This window comes from Piliocolobus tephrosceles, chromosome 19 (assembly GCF_002776525.5).
Source record: "Piliocolobus tephrosceles isolate RC106 chromosome 19, ASM277652v3, whole genome shotgun sequence".
Taxonomy (NCBI): Eukaryota; Metazoa; Chordata; class Mammalia; order Primates; family Cercopithecidae; genus Piliocolobus; species Piliocolobus tephrosceles.
In genome coordinates, this window is record NC_045452.1 from 13,402,800 (window position 1) to 13,418,309 (window position 15,510).

Sequence of the window (15,510 nt, forward strand, 5' to 3'; positions counted from 1 at the left end):
GACAACCTTTCCCAGAGGGAAGGGCTCTGATTTGGGTCCTGCTATCATCCTCTGATCCTGCTTTGTCTTCCCTGAGATGCATGACTCGAGTCACATGCACTGTTCCAGAGGCTGACACGCCACAGCTTTGCAGAAAAGGATGCTGTTTCCTGTTTTGCTTTTCATGCCCTCCCTTTCCTGGCCTTTTTGCATGAAATAGCATATGCAAGTCTCCTGTGAGGTTTAATTCCCTGCAGCCCAAATGAGTTAGGCTGGAGCATATGAAAGGAGAGCGTGGGAGAACACCAGTGCTGCCTGCGATTCATAGAGTTTAGTGTCCTCTCCCACCCACCACTCTGCTCCAGGCAGCTCTTGACACTCTCATTTTAGGAATAAGGAATTCAAGACTCAGAGACATGAAATGATTTGTCCAGGGTTATCCAGCCACTAAGTCAAGAACCAGGATCCTTTAGAAAACCTTGATCCTTTTGGCCCCTTGTTGAAAGGTTCTCCCTTTTCCCTAGCCGTGTTGACTGGATACCCAGAGTGGTGTCCTTGGTAGGGACGGGGTCTTACTGGTTGAGACAGAACCGCCAGAAGGGAGTATTTCTTACTATCAAACAGGTGCTCGCTGCCCTCCTTTAGCAAGCAGCTGATGTTGAGTGGGATGAAGAGCTGGGCACGAAGGGGGTCGCCATACAGGTAACTGGGCAGTGCAAAAGGCCCCTCCAAAACTGGGACCAACAAAAAGCCACAGGAGGTGGCTTTCCGATGCCAACCTTGGACCTGGCAGAAAGTACAAAAACAGACAATATCATCTGCAAGTTCTTTCAAACAAAAGAAAATACTTCCCAAGGAACAAACCCTCCAGAAAGGCAGCATGCACATTGATTGGCATGCTCATTTATTCATGTTTGCTGGCTGCAAATTGGTCCTGGACAGGCAAAAATGCAGTTTAGCATCCTGACAAATACTAAAAAAACTGTGAGCTAAGCACACAGCTCCTCTTTACAACCCAAACTTTTGCACTTTCGGTGTTTCTTTTAGAAAGAACGGTCTGCACAGAGATGAAATCCTTCCTATTCTAGGGGATGTTGGAGAAAGGTCACAGGACAGAGGTTAAGTCCCTCTAATTTTGTCTTTTTTTTTTTTTTTTTGAGACAGTCTTGCTCTGTTGCCCAGGCTGAATGAAGTACAGTGGCCAGATCTCAGCTCACTGCAACCTCCACCTCCCGGGTTCAAGGAATTCTCCCGCCTGAGACTTCCGGGTAGCTGGGACTACAGGCGTGCACTACCATGTCCAGTTAATTTTTGTATTTTTAGTAGAGACGGGGTTTTGCCAGTTGGCCAGGATGGTCTCGAACTCCTGACTCAGGTGATCTGCCGGCCTCAGTCTCCCAAATGCTAGGTTTATAGGCATGAGCCATTGCACCCAGCCTAATTTTGTACTTTACCAGGAACTTAAGTTCAAAGTAGCTGAGAGAAATGTGACGCAGGGTGGGAAATGACCATGGTGGCTTCTGATAATGGTAAACCCTGATCTGACAGAGTGAGAGCCACTCTCTGGCAGACTACCAAATCCTATCTGTCCAAAGATGAGAACAGAAGTTACCGGGGCAAAAAGATAAACCTACCATCAATAACAGTTTCTTAGGGAACAGTGGCAATTTTCTAGATCTTGAGATACTCTTTTTAACCATAAAAATGATGTATGTTAAAAAATAAAAAAGTTGATTGATGTGGCTCTGGCATACAGATGATTTTTGTGTCAAGTATTATTTCCAAAAAAATACAGTTGGGACATAGCTTGACTTAAACAAATGATTATGTAAAAAATTAAAGGATAGCACCCTTATCTTTTCTCTCAGGAATGTTCATAACAAAAATAACAAAAAAAAAGCCGAGATCTCCATTTGACCGAAATAATTCCTAAGGCTTGGTCAAAATCTAATTTTTAACAAATGGGGACACTGTCTTAAAATAATAATTAACTTACATACACTAAAGTTTTAAAAGCTTAGTAAAATAATGATAAAGAGAGCTTTCAGTGGGTTTTACATGAACAGATGTGGAAAGTGTACTTTATGGAGACAGTTGCTAAATTCCTCTAAGGAAATGAACACTGTCTCTCCTGCCCAACTGTAACTATGTGTGTGGGTCTATGAATGCTGTGGTCATGCTGTTTTGGGATATGCTTATCTAGTACGGCCAGCAAGGAGAGTGCTTATGCCTACTGGGTCAGAGAGCTAGTTTTACCTCAAAGAAGTGGTCACGCTGGTATCAGTGAGCTGGGGAAGGGCTAGTGTCCTCTGTGAGCTGAGCAGAATGAGCAGTGGGCTGTCTTTTTTTATTTGGACCTTAAGGATGCTCCCCAGATGGGAGTCTTTCCAAGGGAGGGGTCCTTGAAGATGCTAATGCCATGTGGAGGCAGACAGAGACCCAGACAAATTGCTTTCCCAGGATACCATGTTTTGTGGGATAAAACTTAGCCTATGAGCTCTGGACAAAAAAAAAAAAAAAAAAAACACATAAAACCTGCTGGCCCATGCTGTACTAATTTCTCTTTGTTTATCTCCTCGCTTTTAGTAAACTCTTTTTGAACTTCCCAGCTGTTCTCTGCTGTATGAAGAGATGGCTGGGCTGGTGTTGAGAGAAGTGAGATTCAGTAGAAGCCACAGAAGAATATTCTTTTCGGCTATATTGGAGAGTGTATAAAAAGGAGTGGCAGGCCGGGCGCGGTGGCTCAAGCCTGTAATCCCAGCACTTTGGGAGGCCGAGACGGGCGGATCACGAGGTCAGGAGATCGAGACCATCCTGGCTAATACGGTGAAACCTCGTCTCTACTAAAAAATACAAAAAAAAACTAGCCGGGCGAGGTGGCGGACGCCTGTAGTCCCAGCTACTCGGGAGGCTGAGGCAGGAGAATGGCGTAAACCCGAGAGGCGGAGCTTGCAGTGAGCTGAGATCCGGCCATTGCACTCCAGTCCGGGCTACAGAGCGAGACTCCGCCTCAAAAAAAAAAAAAAAAAAAAAAAAAAAGGAGTGGCAGACTCTAAAGATGGTTAAGGAGCGCTCCTGGAAGATACTGACAACTTGGCTAAGGAGTGAGCACTGCGATGGGGGATGGTCAGGGATGGCTTCTTAGTGTAGGAGCAATGAATGGCCTGATTAGAGACGCAGGCCAGGATGAAACAGAAGGAGAAAGGACAGACAGGAAGGCCAGTTAAAACAGGGCTTCTCAACCTTGGCACTTGTGACATCTTGGGCTGGTTATTCTTTGTTGTGGGGGCTGCCCTGAGCATTACAGGATGGTGAGCAGCATTGCTGGTCTCTACCCACTAGACACCAGTAGCACCCACCCTGTCCTCACCCCTTTCTTTTTCTTTTTTCAAGATGAAGTCTCGCTCTGTCACCCAGGCTGGAGTGCAGTAGCACGATCTCAGCCCACTACAACCTCTGTCTCCCAGGTTCAAGTGATTTTTGTGCCTCAGCTTCTTGAGTAGCTGGGACTACAGGCGTGCACTACCATGCCTGGGTAATTTTTACGTTTTCAGAAGAGACAGGGTTTCACCATGTTGGCCAGGCTAGTCTCTAACTCCTGACCTTGAGTGATCTGCCCGCCTCGGCCTCCCAGGGCGTGAGCCACTGTGCCCAGCCATCCCCTTCTATCTTCAGATATTGCCAAATGATCCCGGATGGCAAAATCGTCCCAGGTAAAGAACCACTGAGTTCAAAGCAGTGATGTTTATTAACAGGGGACTGGTTAACCATGGTGTAAACAAATAATAGAATACCCTCCAGCCCTTAAAAACAATGAAGCAAAACAAAAACAAACAAAAATCCCAATAACAATAATAAAAAAAATTCCAAGGCAGATTTATTTGTACTGACAAGGAACACATAGGTGATAGAAAAAATGCAATGTAAGTAGTATGTATCCAATGCTACCGTCTCTGTTGAAAAAAAAAAGTAACATGATTTTGTCCATGCTTAGAATCTCTCTGGAAATGTACTCAACAAAGCGGTAGTGGTGGCTGCTTTTAGATGAAAGTCCCAGGGAATGAAAGTGGGAAACAGACTTACTTTTCACTCTAAACCAGTGATTCTCACCAGGAAGCAACACTCCCCCTTCCTGGGAAAGCATTGTGGCAATATCTGGAGACGTTCTGATTACCACACCTGGGGCTGTGCTACTAGCATTTAGTGGGTAGAGGCTAGGGTTGTTGCTCAATTTCCTATAAGATGTAGGACTCCCCCACAGAGAATTATCTGGCCTCAGATGTCAACAGTGCCAAGGCTAAGAAACCCTGATTCTACCCTTTTTGATCACTTGAAATTTTTACTATGTTTAAATTTTTTAAAAAGGTTACTCCAGTAGTCCTAATGAATGGTAGTAAGAGCCTGAACTAAAAAATTACAGTGACATGAATCTCTATCAAGCATCTCCATGTCCCACTGTGAGGTGAGCCAAAGGCCCAACGACATGCATGAAGGTTCTCACCATCTCAAAGAGTACTGCTGCGGTCACCGCCATCCAGTGCAGCTTGATCTCAAAGGCTGCATTCAGAGAAAAGTTGCCATGGTAATAACAGCTGCACCACTCCAGCCGGTCTGTGCGGTTGTTCACGTCAACATCCAGGGTCACAGTCCTCTGCTCTGGGACAGTGGCAGCTATGTCAGCACACAGGAGGGGCCCCAAGAGAGCGAGAAGAGGAGTGGGATGAAGAACAAACAACTAAGTATCCAGATATGAAACTATATACAAGATGCTATTGCATGTATAGCATGTATAATGCCTAAAAGAAAACTGCAGATTCTAGAAGTTTCCTGGAAATCATCTAGACTAGAGATTGGAAAACTTTCTGTAAAAGGCCCCATTATAAATATTTCACATTTTGTGAGACATATGGTTTCTGTTGCAATTACTCGACTCTGCTATTGTAGTGCAAAAGCAGCCACGAACGTTACATAATGAATGTGCTTGGCTATATTTCAATAAAACTTTATAAAAGCAGACTGAGTTTTAGGGCGGTTAAACTATTCTGTATGATATTATAATGTTAGACATGTGTCACTGTACATTTGTCCAAACCTATCGAATATACACCACCAGCCAGGCACAGTGGCTCACACCTGTAATCCCAGCACTTTGGGAGGCCGAGGTGAGCGGATCATGAGATCAAGAGATCGAGACCATCCTGGCCAACACGGTGAAACCCTGTCTCTACTAAAAATACAAAAATTAGCTGGGTGTGGTGGTGCGCACCTGTGGTCCCAACTACTCGGGAGGCTGAGGCAGGATAATCGCTTGAATTTGGGAGGCAGAGGTTGCAGTGAGCTGAGATCGCACCATTGCACTCCAGCCTGGCAACAGAGCAAGACTCCATCTCAAAAAAAAAAAAAAAAAAAAAAAGGAATATACAACACCAAGAGTGAACCCTGAAATGTAAACCATGGATTCTGGGTGATAATGATGTCAATGTAGGTTTATGGATTGTACCTTGTAAAAATGGACTACTCCGTCTGGGGATGTTGATAGTAGGGGCAGCAGGTTGTGGGGGTGGAGGTCAAACGATGTATAGTAATTTTCTTTTTCTTTTTTAAGAGATGGAGTCTCATTCTGTCACCCAGGCTGGAGTGCAGTAGTATGATCTTGGCTCACTGCAACCTCTGCCTCCCAGGCTCAAGTGATTCTCTTGCTTCAGTCTCCCAAGTAGCTGGGATTACAGGTGTGTGCCACCACACCCGGCTAATTTTTGTACGTTTAGTATAGATGGGGTTTTGCCATCTTGGCCAGGCTGGTCTCAAACTCATGACCTCAGGTGATCCACCTGCCTCGGCCTCCCAAAGTGCTGGGATTACAGGTTTGAACCACCATGCCGGCCAGATGTATAGGAACTTTCTATTAGATTCTGCTATGAACCGAAAACTCCTCTAAAAGAAATAGTCAATTATAAACGAACAAATGGTGAGCCAGACTTGGCTGCTTAAGTCATAGTTTACTTCTCCCTAAGTAATCCAACCCCTTCATTTACAGATGAGGAAACGGCAGCCCAGGGAGGGAAGATGCCTTGGTCAAGATCATGGAACCAGAACCTCAGCCAGGCTAACCCCCAGATCTTTTTATTTCAGTGCCTATGGAAAAAAAACCACAATACGCAAACAGGCCAGACCACCAGTGACAAGTCTTGCTTTTCAGGTTTCAACCCAGGAAGACAGTAGTTCTACAATCTTTTCTCAAGAAATGAAACCTTATAATGAAGCTTAACACCCCGTCCCATCATTGACATGTTGCTCCAGGATGCTGGGTGAGTACCAAGCTTACTCATCCTATCTGAGACTTTTGCTCAGAAATCCTAATCAACTCAAGATAGGATGTTTTAGAGACGTATCAGACAATCAAGTTCCTGACTAGGCTAAAGCCCTAAAATAGGCTTAGAAGCAAAGAAAAGGTCAGGCCTCTGTTCTGCCTGGCTGGGCACTGCCAGACCTAGGGTTTCTTTTTGTTAGCTTTTTCCTCCCTGAGGCACAGTCTCAAGAGATCCTGAGAACATGTGCCCCCAGACCTAGGGTTTCTATAAACTATAATCCGCCCCTCACTCTCCCTTACCCCCAAGAATTCAATAGTTTTCTTTAGCTGAAGTGGTCAGTTTAGTTCTGGGTTCTGCAGACAGAACCCCTGAGTGTGGGTTTTTCTCATTGACAAGGATAAACAGCTCTTGAGTCAGCAATTTTAATAAGCTTCCGTTATAAGGCAGGAGAGCTCCAGCTAGGTCACTAATGGCATTCAGGCGAACTGGCATTCAGCTGCCACATGTACCACTTACCATTCTCACAAAAGACTAAGTCCAGGCAGTGTGGTTAGCAAGATGAATATGACAGCAGGGATTAACCAAAAGTTGACAGAAACTGGAGAAAGAGAACGCCTGAAAGAGCTGCTGAGAGCTAAATTAATTGAATGTGGCTGAAAGGATGAGTTGATAAAGATAATGTAAAGATAATGATTTTAAGTGATACGTGTTTTGTTTTTGCATTAAGAGGTAATTAAAGAAAAAGGACTAGAACACATTACTGTTGATGACTTGGTGGCTGAAATCACTCCAAAAGGCAGAGCCCTAGTACTTGACAGTTTAAAGAAGGAGCTCCTACAAAAAATAAAAGCATTCCTTGCTCAGCCTGTCAGTCTTTAAGATTGACCTAATTGTGTTGTTCTGTGGTATTATTTTTGAAAGTAATATTTGCCATAAATTAGAAAACGATTCCCAAAATAAAATTCTTTTTTTAAGCCGGGCATGGTGGCTCACGCCTGGAATTCCAGCACTTTGGGAGGCCAACGCAGGCAGATCTCCTGAGGTCAGGAATTCAAGACTAACCTGACCAACATGGAGAAACCCCGTCTCTAATAAAAATACAAACCATTAGCTGGGCGTGGTGGTGCATGCCTGCAATCCCAGTTACTCGGGAGGCTGAGGCAGGAGAATCGCTTGAACCTGGGAGGTGAAGGTTGCAGTGAGTCGAGATCGCACCATTGTACTCTAGCCTGGGCAACAAGAGCAAAACTCCATCTCAAAAAAAAAAAAAAAATGTTTTTATTGAGAATGACTCTCACTTTGTTGCCCGGGTTCAGGAGATTCTTGTGTCTCAGCCTCCCAAGTAGCTGGGCCTACAGGTGCATGTTACCACGCCCAGCTAATGTTTGCATTTTAATAGAGTTGGGGTTTCCCCATGTTGACCAGGCTTGTCTCGAACTCCTGGCCTTAACTGATCTGCCTGCCTCGGCCCCCGAAAGTGCTGGGATAATAATGAGTCACAAAGTCTAAAGCCTGGCCAAAATCCCTTTTTGTATGATGATATATGGTTTTCAGTAGTAATGTCTACATTGTATTGATTTTTTCCTCAAATTTTAATAAATATCTCATGAATGGAAAAACAAACAAACAAAAAAACCTAGAACATGCAAATGGGAAAAGTTCTTGATTTGGAGTTGGAAGATGTAAGCTCGGCCATTTAGTAACCACGTGTCAGAGAGCATTGCTTCACCTCTCCTGGTTTAGTTCCTGGACTACAAACTGAGATGTGTCAGCCCAGCTGCTTCATAGAGACGGATGAGAAGCAGGTGAAGCATGAATGAGAAAGGAGTGTGGACCTATTCTCTTGCCTTCTCCAGCCACCTAACTTGTAACTCTCCTCTTTTCCTTCTGTTCCTGCTGGTCTTTTCTCTCAATTTAGGCCATGAATTCACCAATGTTCAATCTGAGGCCTGTCTGTGCCTCTGATGGACACTGCTTGGCTGTCTGTGACATTTAAGGCTAAAGAACTTGGTCATTCCCAATGCTAAAAGGCTCATCAAAACTAGATTTTGTCTTTGGTTCATGTTCTGGATTCCTGATACTGCCAGAATAACCCTTTACTTAGTCAAAATCAAAAGAAGTTTTGCCCTCTGGTCTTGGACACTGTGTTTCTTCCCAAGAGAAAAGTCTGTGTCACAAAGACAAGGATACTCAATAAACACCAGCAGTGGCCTCATGCATCTCTTCTCTCCCATCTGGCATGTTAAGTTCAGGACATGCTGGCCTGGGCCAGGAAGTATGCTGCTCAACCAAGTGGTTACAGGCTGAAGATACCACTGGCCCTGTACTTCTGGGTTAGATTTGGCAGTACATATGTTTCTCGCAGGATTATGATGTTGACAAAGATGTGAGCCCAGCTGAGTTCAGTTTTCGGTAAGTTCACTGAATCATTACTTGAGTTCCATGAGAACCAACTTATTCACACAAGACCATAAATACATGCAAGCCCAGAGGAAGAACAGGCTGAGCATCCTTCACCCAGGTCATAGTCAGGGGGTTATCAGTAACCTGGGGAAGGGGACAGTGTCAGCAGAGGAGACAAATGCAACCCCAGGTAGGGGAGTGATACTCTACGTAACAATCAGAGGTGCCCAGGTATGGAACAAGTAGTCTTGGGAGTGAGTGCTATGTTGAGGGGGGTTTTCAAAGAGAATCTTGCTCCCCACTTATCAGGAGTGCTGCAGAAAATATTCAAGTGTCAGGGTTTGGACAGAGGTGCTCTAAATTCCCTTCTGACTCCAAAATCTAGTGGGCCATCAAGAAAAGGCTGGGACCAGGTGCAGTGGCTCATGCCTGTAATCTTAGCACTTCGGGAGGCCAAGGTGGGAGGATTGCTTGAGCCCAGGAGTTCAAGACCAGCCTGGGCAACAAAGACCCTGTCTCCACAAAATATCAAAAAATTAACCAGGCATGCTGGCACATGCCTGTGCTCCCAGCCACTTTGGAGGCTGAGGCAGAAGGGTTACTTGAACCCAGGAGGTTGAGGCTGTAACAAGCTAGGATCATGCCACCACACTCCAGCCTGGGCAACAGAGCAAGACTCTGTGTCAAAAACACAAACAAAGAGCCAGGCTGGTGGCTCACTACTGTAATCTCAGCACTTTGGGAGGCTAAGGCGGGTGGATCACCTGAAGTCATGAGTTTGAGACCAGCCTGACCAACATGGTGAAACCACATCTCTACTAAAAATACAAAAAAAATTAGCCAGGCATGGTGGTGCACGCCTGTAATCCCGGCTACTCGGGAAGCTGAGGCAGGGGACTTGCTTGAGTCCAGGAGGCAGAAGTTGCAGTGAGCTGAGATCACGCCTGGGTGACAAAGCAAGACTCTGTCTCAAAAAAAAAAAAACAAAACAACAATAACAAAAAAACCAAAAACACACAAACAAAACAAAGCTGAGAAGGCAAAGGCATGTGAGTAGGCTTAAGGGGTGCAGGGCTGTTGCTTCTAGAGTCTCAGATGCTCCTGCTGCTTCTCAGGTGAGAAGCCCAGGGTAACCGGGATGGGAAAGTGGGAGCCACCACGAGCCAAGCCAGAGAGGGTCATGCGTCAATGTCAGGCATTCCAAAACAGACTTCCAATGCCAACTTCCAACTGAGTATCCTAAGTGTTTAAAAAGGAACATGTCGAAACAAAAAAAACAACAACAAAAAAAGGGGCAGGTCACAAATGATACACAGGCCTTCCTTCCCCTGTAAATCACGTTTTTTTTTTTTTTTTTTTCTGAAGAAAAACCCAAACACTGAAGACAACTCAATTTAAAGAAAACAGATTTTCCCCACTTAAGTAAATGACACAGTAAAAGACTATATTCTAACCTGAAAAAATGCTGGTAAGAAACCTCTCATATCCTAACACAAAGGGCTGAGAGCTATTATTGGATAGAATTAGCTGTAATATGGCCTTATCAGGTTTCAAAGGAAAAGAAACCCATTTCTTTTGGGGAGAGTGATGGGCAAGAGACTGATGGAATGAAATTCCTTGTAACAACTATGGAAACCACTGAAAAGCTAATAAAAGGATGTTTTCCCGGGAAAACACACACAACTCTGCCTAGTTTCAGATTCACTGACCCCCTAAAGCCCACACACAGATCCCAGGAGAACACCTGTTTAATAAACTACTTGCTATAGACATAAATCCTCTCTTCTTCCCGATTCTCCCTGTTTTTTGGACATACGATTTTTCTCTTTTCCTTTTTTTTTTTTTTTTTTTTGAGATGGAGTTTCACTCTTGTTGCCCAGGCTGGAGTGCAATGGTGTCATCTTGGCACACTGCAACCTCTGCCTCCTGGGTTCAAGCAATTCTCTTGCTTCAGCCTCCCAAGTAGCTGGGATTACAGGTGCTTGCCACCATACTCGGCTAATTTTTTGTATTTTTATTAGAGATGGGGATTCATCGTGTTGGCCAGGCTGGTCTTAAACTTCTGACCTTAGGTGATCCACCCACCTCGGCCTACCAAAGTGCTGGGATTACAGGCACGAGCCAACACACCCGGCCTATGACTTATTTTTCTATATACTGCTTCTCTCTGTCTCTCTCTCTCTTTTTTTTTTTTTTTTTTTTGAGAAGGAATCTCGCCCTGTCGCCCAGGCTGGAGTGTAATGGCACGGTCTCGGCTCACTGCAACCTCCACCTCCTGGGTTCAAGCAATTCTCCTGCTTCAGCCTCCCGAGTAGCTGGGATTACAGGCATACGCCACCACACTGCGCTAATTTTTTGTATCTTTAGTAGAAATCTTCAGCAGAGATAGAGTTTCACCATGTTGGCCAAGCTGGTCTTGAACTCCTGACCTTGTGATCCGCCCACCTCAGCCTCCCAAAGTGCTGGGATTACAGGTATGAGCCACTGCCCCTGGTCTCTCTCTCTGATTTTTTTTTTTTTTTTTTTTTTTGAGATGCAGACATATATTTTCAGGCTGGAGTGCAGTGGTGCAATCTTGGCTCACTGCAACCTCTGCTTCCCAGGTTCAATTCTCATGCCTCAGCCTCACAAGTAGCTGGGATTACAGGTTCATGCCACCACACTTCAATAATTTTTGTATTTTTAGTAGAGATGGAGTTTCACCATGTTGGCCAGGCTAGTCTCAAACTCCTGACCTCAAGTGATCTGTCCGCCTCGGCTTTCCAAAATGCTGGGATTACAGCCATGAGACACCATGCCTGGCCTATATACTGCTTTCCTTTAAGCACTAAGAATTATCAAAGCTAAACTGAGATGATCTGAATCTCATCTTGAGCTGAAGACCAGAAGTCAAAAGAGGGTTTTGCCAGCCTGCAGAAGGAGAAGGTTTTGGAAACAAGGATATTACTATAGAAACTGTCAAGAGAGGGAATCAGCTCATGCCTTAGTCCCAGCACTTTTGGAGGCCAAGTGGGAGGATTGTTTGAGCTGAAGAGTTCATGACCAGCCTAGGCAACACAGAGAGACCTTGTCTCTACAAAACCAACCAAAAAAACTAGCCGGGCATGATGGTGTGCACCTGCAGTCCCAGCTACTTGGGACGCTCAGGTGGAAAGACTGCTTGAACCCAGGAGTTTGAGGTTGTAGTGAGCTAGGATCACACCACTGCACTCCAGTCTGGGCAACAGAGTAAGACCCTGTCTCTCTCTCTCTCTTTTTTTTTTTTTTTTGAGAGAGAGTCTTGTTCTGTCACCCAGGCTGAAGTGCAATGGAGTGATCTCGGCTCACTGCCACCCTCCTGGATTCAAGCGATTCTCTTACCTCAGCCTCCTGAGTAGCTGGGACTACAGGTGCCCGCCACCACGCCCAGCTAATGTTTGCATTTTTAGTAGAGACGGGGTTTCACCACGTTGGTCAGGCTGGTCTCGAACTCCTGACCTCGTGATCCACCAACCTTGTGATCCACCCGCCTTGGCCTCCCAAAGTGCTGGGATTACAGGCGTGAGCCACAGCGCCTGGCCGACCCTGTCTCTTAAAAAAAAACAACCTGTCAAGAGAGCCTCCAAAACTAAAATAATGATGCAAAGGTGACAATACCTGAGGCATTTTCCACAAGCAGTAACTCTAACCAAGAAGTAAGTGCAGCAAACAGGCTGAGACTGTGCACATGCCTCTGTGACATATGGCGTGTCCACTCACTTGGTGGGGACTAAGCACATGCCTAGGTGACAGGCAGTTTATCTGTTCCTGGGCTGGTAGTATTTTCTTTGTTTTTCTTTATTTGCTTGATGACCAGAGACGAGTAGCATTTTCAACAGAATAAACGGCAGAACTACTATTTTTCTGACACCTGGACAATTAATTGCTTAGTGTCAGAAGGTTTGCTGACTGCAAATGTTCCAAATTCAATTTTCCCCAATTCTGCCAAACTATATTCATTCATGTTTTTTCAGACATTCAACAAATATTTATTGCAAGTAACTATGCATTAGGTACCATTCTAGGTGCTGGGAGAGCCAGTGATTGACACTAAATTCATCACACAGCTTAAGTTTTTGTGGAGGTAGAAAAACACAGGCTGGGAGGGGTGGCTCATGCCTGTAATCCCAGAATTTTGGGAGGCCCAGACAGGTGGATCACTTGAGGTTAGGAGTTCGAGACCAGCCTGGCCAACATAGTGAAATCCCGTCTCTACTAAAAATACAAAAACTAGCTGGGTGTAGTGGCGGGCGCCTGCAGTCCCAGCTATCGGGAGGCTGAGGCTGGAGAACTGCTTGAACCCCAGAGACGGAGGTTGCATGAACCCGGGAGATGGAGGTTGCATGAGCCAAGATCATGCCACTGTACTCCAGCCTGGGTGACAGAGTGAGACTCTGTCTCAAAACACACTAATTGTACAAACACACACAATGTCAGGTAGTGGCAAGAGCAAAGGAGATGAAGTAGGAAAAGGGGCCCCGAGTGTGTGGTGTGGTGGGTCAGGGAAGGGCTCACTCACATATGATTTTTGGACAAGAGACTTGAAGGAAGTGAGGGAGGGAGACCCGAGGGCATCTTGGGGGAACATTGCCCTAGGCAGAAGGAAAGCACTGGAAGCAGAGATGTGTGTGGCATGTTCCCAGAAACCAGACACAGATGGAAGCCAGCGTGGTGCAGCAGAGTGCACAGGAGGTGGACAAGGGACGAGACAGAGAATGAGGGGACCACATCCTGGGGGCCTGTGGGCTGCTGAAAACTCTGGCTTTGGTTTCGAGTGAGCTGGGGCCATAAGAGGATCCTGCCCAGTGGGGGAACACCACCTCACTTCCATTTAAAGAGGTCTCTCTGGCTCCTGTGTGCAAAGCAGTTTATAAGGAGCAGGGGCAGAATCCAGGAGGCCAGTGCAGAGGTGACAGCAGCAATGCAGACAGGAGATGAAGGTGGCTTGAACCAGGATCATAGAGGAGACAGTAAAGAATGGTTAATCCTGAATCAATATTGAAGGTAACTAAAAGGAAAACTGAATTTGCTGATGGGCTGGTTGTAGAGCAGGAAAGAAAGAGTATGAGAAGGCAACTGAGTTTTTCTACCTAAGTGACTAGAATGAGAAGGCAAGACTAAGGTGTTGCAGGCAAACAGCAAGGTTGGCTGGTTCTGAACACTGTACATCCAGTCCTCTAAGTGACCATGTCAAGTAGGTAGCTGGAGGGATGAGTCTCAAATTGGAGACATGGTCTGAGATGGAGACAGAAATCTGGGAGTGACCAGATCTTGGGGTAATAAAGGCCACTGGATTGATGAGACACTTCGGGGGTATGGAGATGAGGCCTGTATGCTATAATATTAAAATATTAGGTTGCTGAAGAGAAACCAGCAAAGGAAACTGATTTTAAAACCAACGAGGAGAGCCAAAGGAGCAGTGTCTCGAGAGCCAAGCAAGGTAAGGCTTTAAAGGAGGAGTCAGAGATCATTTGACAAATGCTGTCACAGGGCAAGGAGGACCAGGACTAAGGACTGGCACAGGCTAAACAACATGGGCTCCCTGCATCAGGAAGGCTGTTCCAGCGGAGGGAATGGACAGAAACCCGATCTGAGTTTTGCTTTGCCATCAGGAGAGAGTGTGTGCCTGTCACAGATTGACAGGGATGCTTTAGCAGAGAGGGGATGACTGCCAAAGTGCTACGCTGAGTACCGCGAGGGCTGGGGTCTCGTGTGCAGGTGGAGATGCTGCGTTAGGGGGAGGCAGAGGAGTGGGGACAGACACAGCTACTGTGCGAGGGCAGATGGCAGGTGGGAGTTTTCTTTTGACCGCTTCAGTTTTCACAGTGACACAAGATGCTGATGATGAGGGTGGGGAGCAGGGCTCAAAGCTGTGTAATGAGGTTTGGTGGCTCAAAGCTGTGATTACATAAAGTGAGATGTGAGTGGGAGATGGAGAAAATGAAAGCAAGATCAATTGGTTATAGGTCCTGGTGGGACAACAGTGAAAGAACTGTTGAAGCCAGGACTGGAGAGAGTGCATTGGGAAGACCAGCAGGGACAGCATAGAGGGGACGAAAGGGCACACACAGAGAGCTGTGGTTCTGTAGCAAGGGCCTGGGACCTGAGTGTCCCTCATCACTGAGGGCAGGAGCCACTCCTGGAACTGGGCTGTTGTGCAAATCATCCGAAGTCCTGACAGGCTTTGACTTTTGTCTCCTTGGGCTGAAATGCAGTATGCTTGGTGCTCAGGCTTCAGGGCTAGGCAGTCCTAAGAATAAACTCCAGCTCTAGCACTTAGTGGCTGCAGAGCCTTGGGCAAATTACTTCACCTCTCTGAGCCTCACAGTTTCCTAAACTCTAAAGCATAAATTGTAGTACCCATCAGGAGACTGAGGTAAAGATTAATGAGACGATTTTCTGCTCTGTACAGGGCCTGACACATAAATTTTCTACAAATCACGGCATTAATGTTATTACCACCGCACCACAGCAGGCAAGACTGAAGCAACCACCACTGGCACCAATGAAAGCACAAGAGGAGCCCAGGGGCCAGAGCACAGTGGAGGACAGTGCTTCCCTCTAACATCTCAGCTCCAGCTCTGACCACTCATTCTACCTCAAAGCTCTGAAAGCATGCCCTTATCATGCAGCAACCTGATACCTGCTTAGGGAAGTTACTGATGGGCTTCAAAGCCTCTCAGGCTTTGCTCTAGTCTTGGCTCCTGACTGGAATCCTTCAATTCCCCCTAGGACAGTGGTTCTCAACTGGGGGTAATTTTACAGCCCCCAGGGGACATTTGGCAATGTCAGGGGACAT

General features: G+C 45.9%; 1 protein-coding gene and 1 pseudogene across 18 annotated transcripts in view; one reads left to right on the forward strand and one right to left on the reverse strand.

Annotated features, from left to right (window-relative positions):
• LOC111521831 (GATOR complex protein DEPDC5) overlaps nucleotides 1–15,510 on the reverse strand; it is a 170,381-nt gene that overhangs the window by 20,576 nt on the left and 134,295 nt on the right. For 17 of the 18 annotated variants that reach the window (XR_003306698.2, XR_003306696.2, XR_003306697.2 and 14 more), the window contains 2 exons: nucleotides 4,481–4,650; nucleotides 594–765 (listed from right to left, as the gene is read on the reverse strand). Coding sequence is in view for 12 of the 18 variants with exons in the window: in XM_026447062.1 (XP_026302847.1) it covers nucleotides 594–765; nucleotides 4,481–4,650 (342 nt within the window). In the remaining 6 variants the exon portion in view is untranslated. The remainder of the gene's footprint in view (nucleotides 1–593; nucleotides 766–4,480; nucleotides 4,651–15,510) is intronic. The other variant, XM_026447068.1, reaches the window with a different exon arrangement.
• On the forward strand, nucleotides 6,268–7,255 carry LOC113219727 (annotated as a pseudogene).